The following is a 16,156-nucleotide window of genomic DNA, read 5'->3' on the forward strand; positions in this document are numbered from 1 at the left end:
CTGAGAAGGTTAGAATAAGGTGACAGACACAGCAGGCCTAGTCTTGTGTTGGACACACAGGAAAAACTCACTGACAGCAGCTGGAGATACAGCGTCCCCGTGACAAACTCCAATCACCAGGGTCTCAGCCCTGCTCATGTGAAGCCTATATGGCGTCTGGATATGGGGGGTTACTTGACTGGGGTATGGCACAGTCCGTCTCCCTCGTTGCCACTGGTTCAGGTCCAGCAAATTACAACAGGAACATGGCAGAGCCTCTTCCACCTGCTCCCCACCACACAGACCCCTACACAGACGTACCCATAGTAGAGATTGTCTGGGAGCAGGAATAATTCTCTCGGACAGCGTATCCCATCACGATTGCTCAAAACATATTTGGATCGGCAGAATCCTTATTAGCAATGCGGTTTATTTTGGTTACAGCTATCATTACTGTCTGTTAAAATAGACCAAACAGTGATGAGATATCAACTGACACATTTCTCCAAAGCTTTTTGGGTCCATTTGGTGTGTTTGTAAAAGAAACCGAGCCCCAAATGGCTTGGTGAGTTCTGTGTCATCTGCCAACAATTCATTTTTCTGTCATCGCCTCTCGGACTTCCTCCCCCCCTCCTCCCCCCCTCCTCCCCTTTTCTCCATGCAGAACAAAACAAAGACAGTTCTGGAGGGAGGCCATCTGAAATAAAAATCATCTCCACCCAACCATCTAAGCATGCCAGTTAGTTCCCATTAAACCTGTTTAACTAGCGGCCCACTAAGCATGGCCCAGGACAACATGGCTGGCTTGAGGCAATGTGCGGGGCAGAGGGAGGGAATAAGGGGAGCAGGAGCTCAGGGTCTGCGCTTCACATCTGTTCCTGTATTAAAGGCATATGGGCCGGGCCGGGCCAACCGCTCATGAGCATGCACGGACCCCCGTCCTGAGCCCAATCAGTGTTGATGGGGGTGATGTAATGGACCTGCTTTGGCCTCCCTTGTCCTCTCAAGCACAGTGCAGGCGCACAATCCTGCATAGTAGGCCTGACAACATGCCAGCTCGCTGTCAACACCTGCCCCTCAAACACTGGGAGGGGGGGGGGGATGGAGAGGGGGATGGACTGGGCTAGCAAAAAGAGAAGAAGGAGGGATGAAAAGGTCGCCTGTTGGAGCACTGGAGGCACAAAAGTTTGAAGAGAACATAGGGGAGAAATCATTTTAAACAGAAATAACCAGTAAATACACTTTAAATATAGTTTTAATGAAGCTGTGTTTTATATACATAATCAGCATTATTCTAGCAGACCCCATACGGCTCGTGTTTGACTTACAGTCCAGTATGTGAGGCCAGACAGAGGAGCCACAGCACAGAGTGTGGTGTGTGTTGGCCGTATGGTAATCAGGAAGAGGCCTGCTACTCTTACCCCCTCTATGTCAGAAAATTAGGAGCCTGTGGAACATGTGCCTTCCACATTTATCAGTGACACCGCCATGCCTGGACCCACACAATTGTGTTTCCACAAACCAGACCATTCATCCCGGTAGCGGTGTAATGGAGGAGAAGTTAAGGGAAGTGAACGGGATCAAGGGATACCACGCTTTGGTGGACAGGTATGGCGATGAGGAAAGGGGTGGCCTGGATGCCCGACTTGGTTGACTGAGTGTCATCTCGGGGGTAGATGCTTGTGTGCAAACTCGGCTTCTCAGAAGGATAAGGGGAAGTCACTCTGTAGTGACCCAGGAGCTTGTCACAGGGGATGTAATGAGGTCAGATTACAGGCTAGTCCACAGACTGGCTGCAAAAGGTTGGCCCATAATCCCACAGTCATTAAAGGAATGCTTTGTTAAAAGTGGATGGAAGAGAGGGGGAAAAAAAGAGATGGAGAGAGCGAAAAAAGAGTGGGGGAATATAAGAGGTGTGTGGGGGGAACTCAATAACACTTGATTCGATATGAAAAGCCTCTTGTTGCCACCCAGGAGAAGCCCAGCTATGAAGGATGTGAGGGAAGCCAGCCGAGAGACTCCAACAACCAGGAAACAAGACATGCCTTGTTCCGGGTTTAAGGAGCAAACAGATTAAGATGAATTGATGCAAGCTTAGTGACTTTGGAGAATGGGGGAGAAAAAACGCCCACAGATCAATAAGGCTTAGGAAGCAAGCAGCCAAAGACAGAATCTCCACTCACATTCAGGGGGATAACATTCAGTGAAGGAATGGGTCTCACATCTCATATATCCCTACTTTGTGTGGTTTGGATTTTTTTTTTTTTTTTTTAAGAGGTTTAGATGTAGAATAACAGAATTAACAAATCCGAAAAAATATGATTTTAAACAATAAGGTTTTCAGAAAAAAATGGCATTTTAAATGTTGACATTTTACAGCAGGGTGGAGATCAGAAAATTTGTTTCCGGAAAGTACGCAAGGCTGCATAATCCATTTTAAAACAGGAGCGACGACGGCAAGGTTTCACAGTTCATACGGGCCTTTCATATAAATATTTGCATATATCTTTTTGGAACTTACATTTCTGGGGTTTGAGAATGTAAGCGCCCGTACTAACTGTGTGCACTGGAACACACGTGGGGTTTAAAATAAAGCACACGCAGATCACACCAGAAGTGCTACTGCTAGCAAGCTAACATACATCCAGTGTCCCACAGTGCGCTGTGACAGATCCGTGCCTAAGCCGGCCTGGCGGGGCCTGCGCCCTGATGTTTGCAGAGATCAGAGAGAATCATCTGGGTTAACATGGTAATTATACGGCAAAGCCCTGCTATCTCAGGCTGGATCTGATACTGTTTTTCTCCCTTCTCTCTCTCCCGCTCTCAGAGATCTCAGGCCTCCAGTCAGGAGGAGCGACAGCCGCCTTCCAGAGCGAATCCCTCAAGATGTGCTCCACCACTGTCAACTCAATGAACATGAACATCCTGTGAATGCATGTATTTGATTATAAAAACAAAACATTAGGCCTGGTCCCTAAACTTCTGTGTCAAACTGAAGACTACATTTAAAGTTTGCTGGAATATGAGTTGTGTATTCATGTTGTATTCAACTGTAAAATCATATGCAGGCCCATGCTTTTCACTCTAGAATATCTGAAAACGTTCATGTTGAATACCACAGTGCTCGGTGACCTTAACGTCTGTTGAGACTGACCCCTTGGGTGCTCCTAGGCCTAGGTCAGGTGACTCGGACTGACCCAGTAGGCCGATCGAGTTACGATTAAATAAGAAAGAGATGAACCGACCCCTTGTGAGTGAAATCATTGTCCGAAGCGATTATGAAAAGTGCGCCAGAATAACATTCACATGGTGAGCTATGACGACAACGGCATGTTGTTTTGTGGAAGTAAAACATTTGAAATAAAGTATAGCTGACCTTTGACCGCGCTGAAATAAGTATTTTATTTGCCTCTCATATGGCATTAAAAACATAACCTCCTGTCGACCCTTCAGTCAATTTCAATTTGGAAAAATAATCTGAAATAACATTGCTTGACCTATAATACAAAGAATGATCAAACATAACAATATTATGGCTCTATTAATCGGTTCCAGCTAACCAAACCTCCCACCCGTGCGTGGTGGGAAGGAGCGTCGCATGGCCACGGCTGCTATTTCCCAGCGTGTTTGTTTATGTTTTTCTGTATTTATTGTATTGTGTATTGTTTGTGACCACAGGTGTGCCCTTTGACCCCAAAGTCATTAGCCTCTACGGTCTGGGTCTCTAAACTGCACCACGCTGGCGCAAAAACACATCCAGAGAAAGGGAGTGCGGGAGAGAGCGATGGAGAGAGCGAGGAGGGGAAGAAGGCTCCAGGGCCAATTACGGCCCAGAGAAAACAAAGGGCTATATTTCAATGATTCCTCCAGCTGTGCTGTTTATGAGCTGTGTGCTTAGTCTCTCTGTGACCTTCACCTCCGCACTTGCCCTCTCGGAGGGAAAACAAGCGAAAATGGCCTGATGCTCAATCTTTCATTTCCCCTTGTTTTTCCACTATTTCCTTACTTTTTTTTTTTCTCTCCTTTCGTCAGTAGGGCTGCTGAAAACATGTTGTTTATTTGATTCAGGGTTCTGTTAATATTTGTTATTTCACAGTTTTTTCATGGCGTAGCACTTTTAGTGCCGCCCTGACATCCTAGTGTAGTGTATGAAATAGCCTTTGATATGAAAGTTTTAAAAAAATATGAACTAATCTAAGGCTTAATGGCAAGGTGTGTGTCGTATGTAACCTTTATAACTTTGCTTGTCAGTCAGCCCACCCACGACCACACACACACACACACACACGCACACACACGCACACCCATTACGGACCTCATAAGCAGGGTCTGGGTATCAGTCACCGTGGCCCTGTGACAGGTCTAACCTTCCCAAGCGGCAAAATACACCATCTTCACTGCAGTCCTATTGACCAAAGCAATAAGCCATTCTATATGGTGTATTAAAGTCATTTTCCACATGCTACCTCAGCACGATCCATTGTTCATGCAAGCTCCTGCTGACCATGAAGGGAAGTGGAAGGGAAAAAAAAAAAAAAAAAAACCTCCCCTCTGCTCCCACACCAAATTGCAACACTTTGCACGGTTTACATCATTTAAGGAATAAGTCCTGCCGCATATGTTTTTTTTTCTTCTTTCTGGCTTAAAAGGTGCAGTCATTATCACGGTCACTCATGTGGCAATTTTGGACTGTTAAAGGGAGGACAGAGGTCCCGGAAACAGCTCCACACATGGAGGGATATGTCCTACCCAGAGAGCATGTTCCATTTATGTTCTCCATCCAGTCTCCCATTTCGTTCCCCTTACATTTGCAAGCGAAATAAGGGGACGAGGAGGGGCTCTTTTGTTGGCAAGCGGCGGCTGTATAATATGTTGAGGCCATCTGCGTAGTCCGGTGGCTGCTCTCCCCTGCTCCCTGGTTCAGAGGTGGTGTTGGAACCGCTGTGTACCTCACCCTGGCCTCTGCTGAAATCAGCTCCAGTCCGGGACCATGTGACAAATGATTCCAATCTAGGCTGAGCGCCCTTGACTTGACCCTGACCGCTGTAGACAATAAGGGCGAGCTCAGTCACTGGAAAAGATGTTCTGCGCTAATAAACCCGAGTGCGGACCGGGGGTAGCAGTGAGCGGAGGCACGGCTGAGGGGAGGGAGGGGGTGAACAGGGAGTGAGGGAGGGGGGGGGGAGAGTTCAGGTTCTGACCTCTCAGGTGCAGGTTGATAATGAGTCTCCCTGTTTGCTCTGTGAAAATGACCTCAGAGAGATGAAAGGATCCAGATCACAACAAAGAGCCCCATTCTCTGCTCCTCTGAAACGGGATCATTCTGCAGGACCGGCTTATGAATGCACTTTCTATTTCATTGCTTTTAAAGGGCACTTAAGCCAAAATACAAACATGTAAAAGTAGTCGGGCTAGATGCCGCCGCCGCCGCGCAGCCGCTGAAACCGAGCACGCCTCCTCCCGGACCCCACACATGCAAACAAAAAAAAACTAAAAAAAAAGCCAAATGCACACATAAAAGCAGACGCTCCCTTCGCTCACACGCGTGTGCAAGCGCCAACACATAAACACACACACCGACAATATCCCAAATCCTGCTTGTGCCTCCCCTTGTCTCCTTAATAAACCCTATAAAATGAGTGTGCTCTTGCCAAGCTCGGTGCCGTAAACATGCCACTCCAGAAAGGTTCTGGGCATCCCGCTAGTTATGCTAATGAAACCCCCACCCTCCTCCTGTTTTTCACTCTCTCTTATCCTGCTGGCACAGCCCTCAGTCTTCCGCAGTACACCACTCCATTGTCATCCCCTGCCCCTGTTCTGCTGGCATCAGACTAGATAATAAACAGCAAAACGAAGATCCAAGAACCCTTGTAAGGAGAGAGAAAAAAAAAACATGGCAAGAAAATAATATGGTTATTATTTCTTTGAACTCAAAACCAGGCCATTGTTCTTCATTTTTGTGCCCCAATTTGTAGCAAAATACGGTACAAAATATGATTATCTTAACAACGTGCATGCATGGATGGCTAATTATAACAATATAAACAACGTCTCCGAGGTAAGCAGCAAGAACGGCACAAGAGGAGGTCATACTATTGAGCAAAATAACCCCCACGTCTGTCTGTTTGAGTAGTCAAAGTTACTCCCGGCCAGGAAGTAGAGGCAGGACTTCTTGTCGTGCCGATGCCGGCGCGGTGGAGAGCATCGGCAGGTTATTTGTCATGGGGACTTTGAGGAACTTAGTGTTGATGGGGGAAAGTGCTGGGCATGACAGGAACCACTGAAGTCTGCTGAACTCTGCTGAGTGTCAATGTGGCAGCCAGGATTATACCCTCCCCCTGTTGGCTCCCAAGCACAAAAACCCCACTTCACAGCGCGGCCCGAAGTTTTGTTTGTGCGAACCCAAGTGTGAGTAGGTGTGTGAGAATGCACATGTGTGTGTGTGTGTGCATCTTCAAGGCCCCCCAGTGTGCATGTGGCTTTCTCCGAGCTGTTCGGGTAAGCCAGGCCTCTGACGTGGATTTGTGGCTTGACTGCAGAGGAGTTTATCACAGATAATTACGTAAGAATGTGCTGGAAAGGGAACAAACCACGGACGGTCTAGGCTGGCAGATGCCGAGCTCTCGGCCTACACAGCGGCCCCGTGCTCCCTGCGCTCCAGCCTCACACGCTCCAGCCCCCCCAGCGGGCCTCTCTTAGACTGAAAGGGCAGCAGGGAAAACACTGGAACACTGGAGAGCCCAAATCAGCTTCTCTTTTATTGCTCACCCTGCAGCCCCCTGACAACTCTTTTATCCACCAAACATTCAACACAGTTCAGTTTACTAAGAGGGAAACTTTGATTCCACTTTTAATATCTAATTGTAGATTCACTAAAATAGGTAGAACGGTCGCCCATGAAGTTGGAATAATTCCCAAATGTCTCGTCTTTTATAGCGCCAAACAAATGTTGTGAATTAATTAATTTCACCTGTGTAATTGGGACACATAATGTAATCATTGCACCTGCTCAAAAGTGATTACTGATGCATTTAAATAGGAATAAATTGTGAGGATTGTTTCTGAAAACAAAATATTCCAACTTTATGATGACATTTTATCATTTTGATATCATTTAGAATTACATTATATCAATATTTTGTGAAAAGCTTGCAAATCTTATATATTTATATATTTAACGTCTTATATTTCTCGAAGAAAATGTGATCTTTTTGTTCAGCTGTGATGCCAGTGAAACATGAACAGAGATGTGACAGATAGGGATCAAACCATATAAACATGTCGGGGATGATGACCATAAACCTGAAGTGGGAGGAATTTGATATGACAGCAAAATCATTTTTTTGTACAGGTATATCCATGAGGCCACTGTGGAGAACCGTCTTCAAGTGTTGACATGTCTGCTCACTTGCTCGAATAATAAAACACTCTCCAGCAACCAAAAAAAAAAAAAATGGCTGCCAACAGAACAATGGAAGAAAGAGGGTGCGGCACGACCGTAAACACGCGACTGAATGAGCAGTCGCCGCGATAAAAAGCACAAGATAAACTCCGTTTTGTTGTAGGCTCACTGACTCATACATAAAGACTAGCACCAGCGCTAAAGTCACTCCGGGGGGATGTGCACGCTACAGGAAGCAGTTGCGGCTTTAATGGTTTATTTTGTATTATGAAGAAAGCCACGAGCCCGGGGACCATTGAGACGCCTTTCGCCAGGTTCCGTCTCTTCTACTCCACCATTAGATGGAAATGATTTCAGATCACCGCCTAGCAGCCCCTGAATCGAATGAGTGACCCCAAGGTGAACATGGTACTATATAGCACTATCGCAGGCTCATTCAGCCATTCATTCAGTGTAGACATCATTACTTCCATATTTTACAGGTGTCAAAAGTGATATGGCAATACTGTGTGTGTGCGTGTGTGTGTGTGTGTGTGTGTGTGTGTGTGTGTGTGTGTGTGTGAGAGAGAGAGAGAGAGAGATAGAGTGAGAGCTAAAGAGTGCAGGTTTGTGAGGCAGGGAGGAAAGACGGAGAGGAGCTATAAAACGAAGTACATCTTATCTGAAAAATAGCATCAGTTATCTTTTTAATTTGTTTATTGTCTCCACATGAATTTGTCTATAGGACCGCTGGTACATAAGCATGCAGAGGAGCATATAGCATATAGTTATGAGGAATTGACAGTCGAGAGTTATTGCAGGCTAAACTGCAGTGTCTTTGTTTCTCCGAAGCAGAAAATGGTCACTTTTTTTTTTGCGAGTTACGCAGGTTTCCTTCAGGATGAGTGTGTATGTGTATTGGGATGGGCTGGTCTATGTCGCAGATGGTGTGTGTGTGTGTGTGTGTGTGTGTGTGTTGGGGGGGTGTGTATATGTGCTGGTGTACTGAATTGGAAATGGAAGTTTATAAGGTCGCTCGCAAAAAGCTCTCCTCTGCCCTCTTAAGATAATGAAAACAGCAAAGCGAGAACCAAAATCTGACCATTGCAAAAACTGCGACTGCACCGAGGTAGGAAGATGAATAACCTTGTGCATCGGCCCACTGAATTCTGGGTATCAATGCCGTTTCAATTCACTTACTTTTTTGTAATCATCAAGGTCAAAAGGCAATTTCTGTTTGCAGAAATAAATAAAACAGGTTGGCGGCAAATTAAATAGAAAGGGGAACAAAGCCATGCCTCCAGCTAGTAACACAAAAAAAAAAAATAAGGGTAGAAAATCTCGCATGAAAGCTAATTTCAGATAACATCAAGCTTTGCCATTTGACTAATTGGAATACACTTCACTCTTCATACAGAAATGCCATTAGCACTTAAAACATTTTGCGTGAAAGATTTTTTGTTGTGCAAAGCATTATTTTCCCATCCATGACAGCATCCGAACGCCGTTGATGGAGAATACGGTCGATTAATCCAATTGTTTGTTATAATTACAATATCTTAACAGAACCCTGGTTGTAACTTTCTTCCGCTGCGATTTCACTTTGTCTAATAAAAGCATCCACTGACACACGTTTCCAATGATATATAAACGGCCTGTCAATCTTCACTTCCCGTCACCTGCTTCTAAAACAGAGCCACGTACCAAAGTACATGATGTATGTTTATGACTGACAATTATGGTCGGTCATAAGAGTGTACTGCACTTAAGAGTGTGTACACTAAATCAATGTGCAGTTATCTGTCCTGCACTGTTATGCACGTTGTTTATATTGTTCCCCTTTACGACATTTCTGTATACATTTTTAATGGTAACAATTCAGACTGGAATAACACGAGTGTTCATTTTGGATTAAAAGCTTTCATTTTGAAAAACTCAGATTTTCTCTGATATTTTTAAGACTCCCTAAGAGCCACAAAATTGTTTTCTGACAACATCACGGCCACATAAATGCCTTTCCAAAATGTCCTTTTAACCTATAAGACATTTGTGTGAGATTGTCATAATTAGCTTAGGAATTCTTGATTTATGGCCAAAAACGGGACTTTTGACCACCAAATTCGAATCCCTTCATCCCTGAACAGAAGTGAACTATTCTTCCAAAATTGTAGAAATTTGCTGAAGGCATTCCTATATCACATTCAAAAGAATGGGATGGACTATGTGAGATCACATCTTGACTTTTGACCTCCAAAAGCTAATAAGTTCATCCTGATAATCTAAGTATTTCTGCTAAATTTAAAAAATCCCTCCAGGTGTCCCTGCGATATCAGTTTCATGAGAACGGACCAGGACTCTACTTTAAAAATACGTGTTTTTTAATTACACTTTACTGTGTTTAATACAGATGGAAGCTCAAAGAGAATAAAAGTCAATATAACCATATTGAACCAAATGTGACCCCCCTTTTTTAATTTATGGAATATCCAATGGCATGAATTTGTGCTCGGTCATGTTTTAAAGCTCAGCGGGATTTCTTAGATCCTCTTTCCACGGAACAAGATAGCAGATAAGTGAACTTTATTAACTTGTGATGGCGTTAACGGAGTGGTGTCGGCCACAGCTCAAGGTTATTGTCGAGTGGCCGATTCTTATCTCTCGGTACATGACCGGATTTTGGGGCCGTTCTGACACACAATACAGTGTGTGTGTATATATATATATTTACACATACACACCTTTTGTTCAAGAAGCTAGTGTAGTTTCTCGAAAAATAAAAAAGGGGCAACAGTTTATTACTGTTTAGAAGCGTTCTTGGGAGAGCAAAGCAAGCACACGCTAGAAAGAGAGTAATGATATGCTTTAGGTCAATATTTTATACAATGATGCATTTTGGGAGGCACACCTCTACAGGGCATGTGTGAAACAATGGGTGTCATAACTGCCCTGTGCAGCTTATTAATCTTCCCTCGCCCTCTAATCAATCCTGTTTCTCCCCTCGCAAACACTGGTTACATTCCCCGCGTTAAACGGGAGGCCATCTTTCACCGTGGCACAAAAGGGTGGCTCCGGGACGGTGATGTCTCTCTTATACGAGGCAGCCAGGAGTAACAGCACAAAAACGATTTCCTCGGGACGATTTTAAATCAATGACAGCAAGATTAAGCGGGTGGGGAAACGTCCGCTGACGTGTTATCAAGCTGGTGTCGCAGGGATTCAGAGGACGTCAACTTTTTTTTTTCTTGCCATGCCTGGTGAATTGTGAATGAGCTAAAAACGGGATTTTAAAATTAAGAGATTGGCCCTCAAAGCCAGAATAAAAATAACAAGAGATTAAATGATTGTTTTCAATGACAAAAGGCAGAGAGATTTCTGACGACATGCAATGTTTAGTCATCATAGGATTCTATAAGGCATGTCCACTGAAACAAACGGTGTCATGCCTGCAACTGGGAATCATTTGAGAGGTATGTTGTGAAGTCATGCTGTAGCTAAAATTATTCTGCAGATGACAGGAAGGGGAAGTAGCCGCTATTCTTGTTATTCTCCATTGTACAGTCATACTGCAGCAATTATTTAAAATCTTTGATTATCCTCAGAGAGGCGATGCAATCATGGCTGAAAATCAATTTCAGGGACATCAGGAAAAATCAAAAAAGCGTGCACGGTGCCAACAGGGCCAAGGGCTTGTGCGAAGAGAAGAGAAGGGATTTTTTTCTCATCATCGTTTCGCTTTTTTCCCTTTGCTAAGGGTAATCAGCCAGCAACACCAGAGAGCTCGCTGTTAGTCGGAGCCAGATCCTGATCCTGCTCAGAGCTGCTAGTGATGTGGAGCCAGGTAGCATCCAATTAGCGCTTAGTGTAACTTAATGCAAAGTGCTGGCACTCGGCTCACCGAATCCAACTAGTTGTCATAGCATTTCCACGCTTCCGCTGTCAAATCCACGAACGTTTGCTGATTTGCTTTGCCTTTTCTCAAGGCACCATGAAGTTGAAATGAGACATTTCCATCAATGCAGCGCCATGTATGGCCATTTTCTGCTAAAACAGATTGGCCTGATTACTGATGAGACAGCAGGGACGTCAGCGGCGGGCGGCTTGATGCTTATTGACAACTGTGTTGCTTTAGAACCACATTTACTCCTTTTATATACGGAGCAATTTGTAATGGCACAGGTTCCAAAGCTCTATAATGGATGTAAATCCTATGAAAAAAATCATCATTCACGATAAACCAAGAGCATGTTCCATTTTTTTTTTTTTTTTGTAAACAAAGCTGGATGTGATGTTCCACCCTCTTTCTTTATGCCCAATCAAGACGTGCCTCTTTATAGTCAATCAGTCTGGACTTGTCCAGATGCTGGACTTATCTCGCACAGCTGAGAAGCAGATCAAGTCTGATAATTACAGATTTAAAGACACGGCATAAAAAGGCAAACCCCCCACCACGCCGTCTTAATCACAGCAGACTGCTTTGGTTGATGAGACGCTGAATGATATGCCAGAAACATCACCAGTGTGTAATATCTTATACATCGCAACCTTTTTGCTTTCATTTCCTCTCCCCCGATCGTAGACCTCCACAGATCGCGGTCTCTGGCAGAATGTAGACAGTTGAGTTTTGGAAGGGGCACGGAACAGGCCATGGGAGCGTAAGGTCCCGTCTTCCTCCCCATCAGGGCCCCGAGGGCGGACTGCCCGCTCTTTCATAACGGCATTAGCAGAGACGATTCCACCATGTTTCCTCATCAGCGACGTCTTCTCTCTGACCTCCACCTCGGTTTCAGTGACTCACATGAATATGGAAGATGAATATGGGCCGGTTTCTGAGGTTATGCCAAATTCAACAAGAGACAGGCTTGTCAACCATGAAATCACTTTTGCAGAGGGAGTATGGACAAATTTGGATTGGTTGAAGGCGCTTTCATCCCTGGGAAATTTCCTGACCTTTATTTTATGTCCTAAGCCATAAAGATCAGGTAAAATGCTATCATAACACCAGTATAACGGAAAATGGTGCTCTATTATCCTCCATGATTCCTCTCTGGACATCCATCATCATTCACCCTCTACTCAGGCTCATCGCACAGGACACCCCCACAGTCGTGGATCCTTCCTCTTTGCCCTCTCTCTGTGATACCTCGTGTGACATATTTGGCTCAGCACCCTTACACAAACACTAACACACACACACACACACACACACACACACACACACACACACACACACACACACACACACACACACACACAGTTTGACCTCTAAGGTTCAGTGAGAGCATTAAATACCAATTAGGGTTGGGATGGACCAAGCTGAGGCTGAGGTTGTAGCAAGGCCTCGAGGAGGCAACTTATTGGTCCCTGGGCATACACATGTGTGTGTGTGTGTGTGTGTGTGTGTGTGTGTGTGTGTGTGTGTGTGTGTTTGTGCAGGATAAGGATCATCAATAGCAAACACAACCACCCTATAGGCTTGCTTCTACGTTTCTACACACATGCAGAAAAACCACATCTGGATATTGTATTTAACGTCGCTCCTCTTCATCTCTCTGAGCAGCCTGGTTGTTGGCTCACCTGATTTTCTATTACATCATAGCGTGGGACTGAGCACGATCGTTTCTGCTTGAAATGACATTCCCTCCAATGAGTACAGTTGGATGTTATCATAAACTGAAGGCACAGTGACTTCAATAAGCGCGTGGCTGAAATGGAGGAGGTGCAATAAGATGTATGATGTGGGTTATTTGTCTCAGTTTAATGTTCAAAATAAAACAGCAATACGGGAGAAAGAATATTAGCACATGCTCCGGAGGCAGCCCTCTGAGAAATATCCGCTGTATGCAGTGAATCCTGAGACGTGTGTGATGATCTGCTGTGGTTATCTGGTGGTTTCAGAGTCATGCCCTTTACTGTCCCTCTGTTATTTACCCACCAGACACACACAGCTTGATAAATGTTTCGTCTGACCTTCTAAATTTGTTTTCCTTCCCTTTAACTGTGATTTTATTTCCCTTGGACAAGCCAGACAGTGTGTGTGTGTGTGTGTGTGTGTGTGTGCGTGTGTCTGCTATGTGTGCAAACAACAGAAAAGGTCTATATCCAGAAAGATAAAATCCATCCTCTGCTTTTTGCAAATTATTTCCAGCCGTTCATCATTCAATAAACAAACCACCGAACAAGCGAAACAAATTGAAAATAACTACTAATAGCGGCGCTCCGACAGCCGCTGACCATCCATCTAGTGTGTGTGTGTGTCCGCTTCAGTCTGGAAAGAGTTAAAGTCACCACAGGCCAGAGCAGAGTCAACATCGGCCACGGCTTGGCTGGCCTAGCCTGCCAGATCAATATCTGCAAATAATAAATTAGCTCCCCAGAGGGGTCGCACTAAACCTTCAGCAACACTGCCCTGGAAAAGTCCACAATTGGTGTGTGCGAGACTCAATAAGCCAGGTGAATGACTGTGCAGGGGCACATCTTTAGCACTCCATAATAGAAAATTAATGGTGCTCAAATCAGTGCTGAGGGCACCCTGAGGGTTACCTAATAGGCCTAGTTAGAACTGTCATCCCTCCCAGAGTCGCCTAAAATATCACATGCAAACACAGGGAGCCGAGAGAGGGAGGAACGGGGGAGAGTGTGTGTGTGTGTGTGTGTGTGTGTGTGTGTGTGGTGTGTGTGTGTGTGTGTGTGTGTCTGTCTGTCAACATTTCAGTGAAATAATCAGACCACCACTAAATTTACTTTAAAATGCTTCAATGTCTGTTAAAGTTCTAACCCTGTCACTCTTTTTATTAGCCTGCTAGCTTCTTTTAGCATATACCTGTTTGGTAGAGTGTTTAGTGTTTTAGTAGCAGAGAGCCTGACGTTGCATATTTTTAATACCTTCAGTTAAATATATGATTCAGCATATTTTTTTCCAAGACATAATGCAAAGATTGCATGTTGTGAATTCACCACTAATGCTATCTTTCAAATGCATTTTTCTGTTTTGTTGTTCCATTAATTTTTTGTACTTAATTTAATTTATTTATTTGTTTTTTACGGGTCAGATATGAGTTATTACAGCCAATATATATGTGAAAATATTGAATAAAATAATTATTTATATATATATATATATATATAGTACAGTTTCTTATTGGGAATAACCTGTGGAAATGTATATAAACAGTAACATTGTAACTGACCAGATTTTTAAATGTTCCGATCTTTACATTATATTGTTTCTACGTATCATCATCAGTTTTAATCATACATTGTGGGTCAAATGTTTAACCCAGGAAAATAAAAATAACGATTCAGGGAATTTGTGACTGTAAGAAAGGAGAGGAAATAGTGAAAGAGTGGAACAAACCCAACATCGAATTTCTCTTGATCCTGAATACATTAGCCTTATCGTCAGCCATTAAAAACAAACCCTCGAGTAAAAATAAATACCAGACTAAATTGAGCTAATTTTAGTAACACGTCAACATCTATGCAGCTAAACAAAAACTTTGCTCGTGAAAAGTTATCGAAAGTTTGTGAACGGGTAAAAAAAAAAGAAGAAGTAAATATTGGAAACACTAAGTTGATGATCAAGTACAATGCTGCAATATGCAAGTATACTGTATGTATTCAAGCATAAACTTATCCAATACAGAGAGCCGTTAAAGAGCACATATCTAAATGCCCAACAGGCTGGTAATGAACCTTAAAAGCACATCTGATTACTTATTCCAGCTGGCTTATTCCCCTTCTCCACAGACACAACTATTGAATTCAATAAACATACTTCATATTGATCCTGAGCCACCCGGCAGCACATGCAGCGCTCCTAACCGCTCTCAACAAGATTTATTACAAATATGCATGCCGAAGAGAACTGAGGAGATGCGCTAACACACACACACACACACACACACACATGCTTAAGTTTAAATACCCGATGACTTCTCATCGATGTAACGCACACACATGCACACAACCTTTCGATCTTTCCTCTGACCCTAATTTGCCTATGCAGTAATATCAAGGGGGTTGTGATGCGTGGGGAGGGGTTTGCCTCCTCATCTCTCCTCCTACCCCCCCGCCCCCCCGCCCCCCAGGTCTCAACTCGGGCAAACTGTCTGCTTCGTTGACACTGAACTTACCCACATGCCGCCACGCTGCCGTCCTCCAGCGCAAACAGAGTGTGTCGCTCTCCGCAGGCCACTTGAGATATTTTCAGAGATGACGGAAGATTCTGGAATAAACGCGGTGCCAGCTGGAGAAAAAAAAAAGAAATAAAGTTCCCAGTGAGGTGAAGAAACACAGCTCTGTAGTTAAGTTGGTGTACTCCATCAGCCAGGCACAGCTACAGTAGATCCTCTCAGCGTTGATGAAGACGGAACAACGTGAACAACAGAGGGAAACAAGAAAGAAGCAGCACACTCCTTTATGGCGCCGAGCTGTGTAGATGTGATGTTTTTAAGTCCCTGTGTGTATGTCTGTCTGTCTGCGTGTGAGTTCATGCCAGTGCCACAGAGGAGGAAGAAAAAAAAAAAATGAAATAGCCTATGAGAAGAAAAGAAAGCCTGGTTCCTCATCATGCGCTTGTTAGCTTGTCCAATCTATGGCAATCAGCACAGTCCCAGGGGTTGAAAGACACGAGATCCCGGGGAAAGGGAAGCAGAGGCTGAGGAAAAGATCAATACTGCACTGTGAAACAAGAAGTGTAGGCTATTTACTCTCCATTGATCTGATGATGCTGGAGAAACACCTCACTCGGCTATTAAATTGAGGGTATAAGTCTACTGTGGACGGCTTCTTTCTTTT

General features: G+C 44.2%; 1 protein-coding gene across 1 annotated transcript in view; it reads right to left on the reverse strand.

Annotated features, from left to right (window-relative positions):
- Positions 1-16,156, reverse strand: part of LOC311023748 (serine/threonine-protein kinase Nek9-like) — a 268,007-nt gene that overhangs the window by 187,019 nt on the left and 64,832 nt on the right. The window contains exon 4 of the mRNA XM_084025764.1: positions 15,493-15,605. Coding sequence (XP_083881890.1) covers positions 15,493-15,605 — 113 coding nt within the window. The remainder of the gene's footprint in view (positions 1-15,492; positions 15,606-16,156) is intronic.

This window comes from Eutrigla gurnardus (genome assembly GCF_963514095.1).
Source record: "Eutrigla gurnardus genome assembly, chromosome: 13".
NCBI classification, from domain to species: Eukaryota; Metazoa; Chordata; class Actinopteri; order Perciformes; family Triglidae; genus Eutrigla; species Eutrigla gurnardus.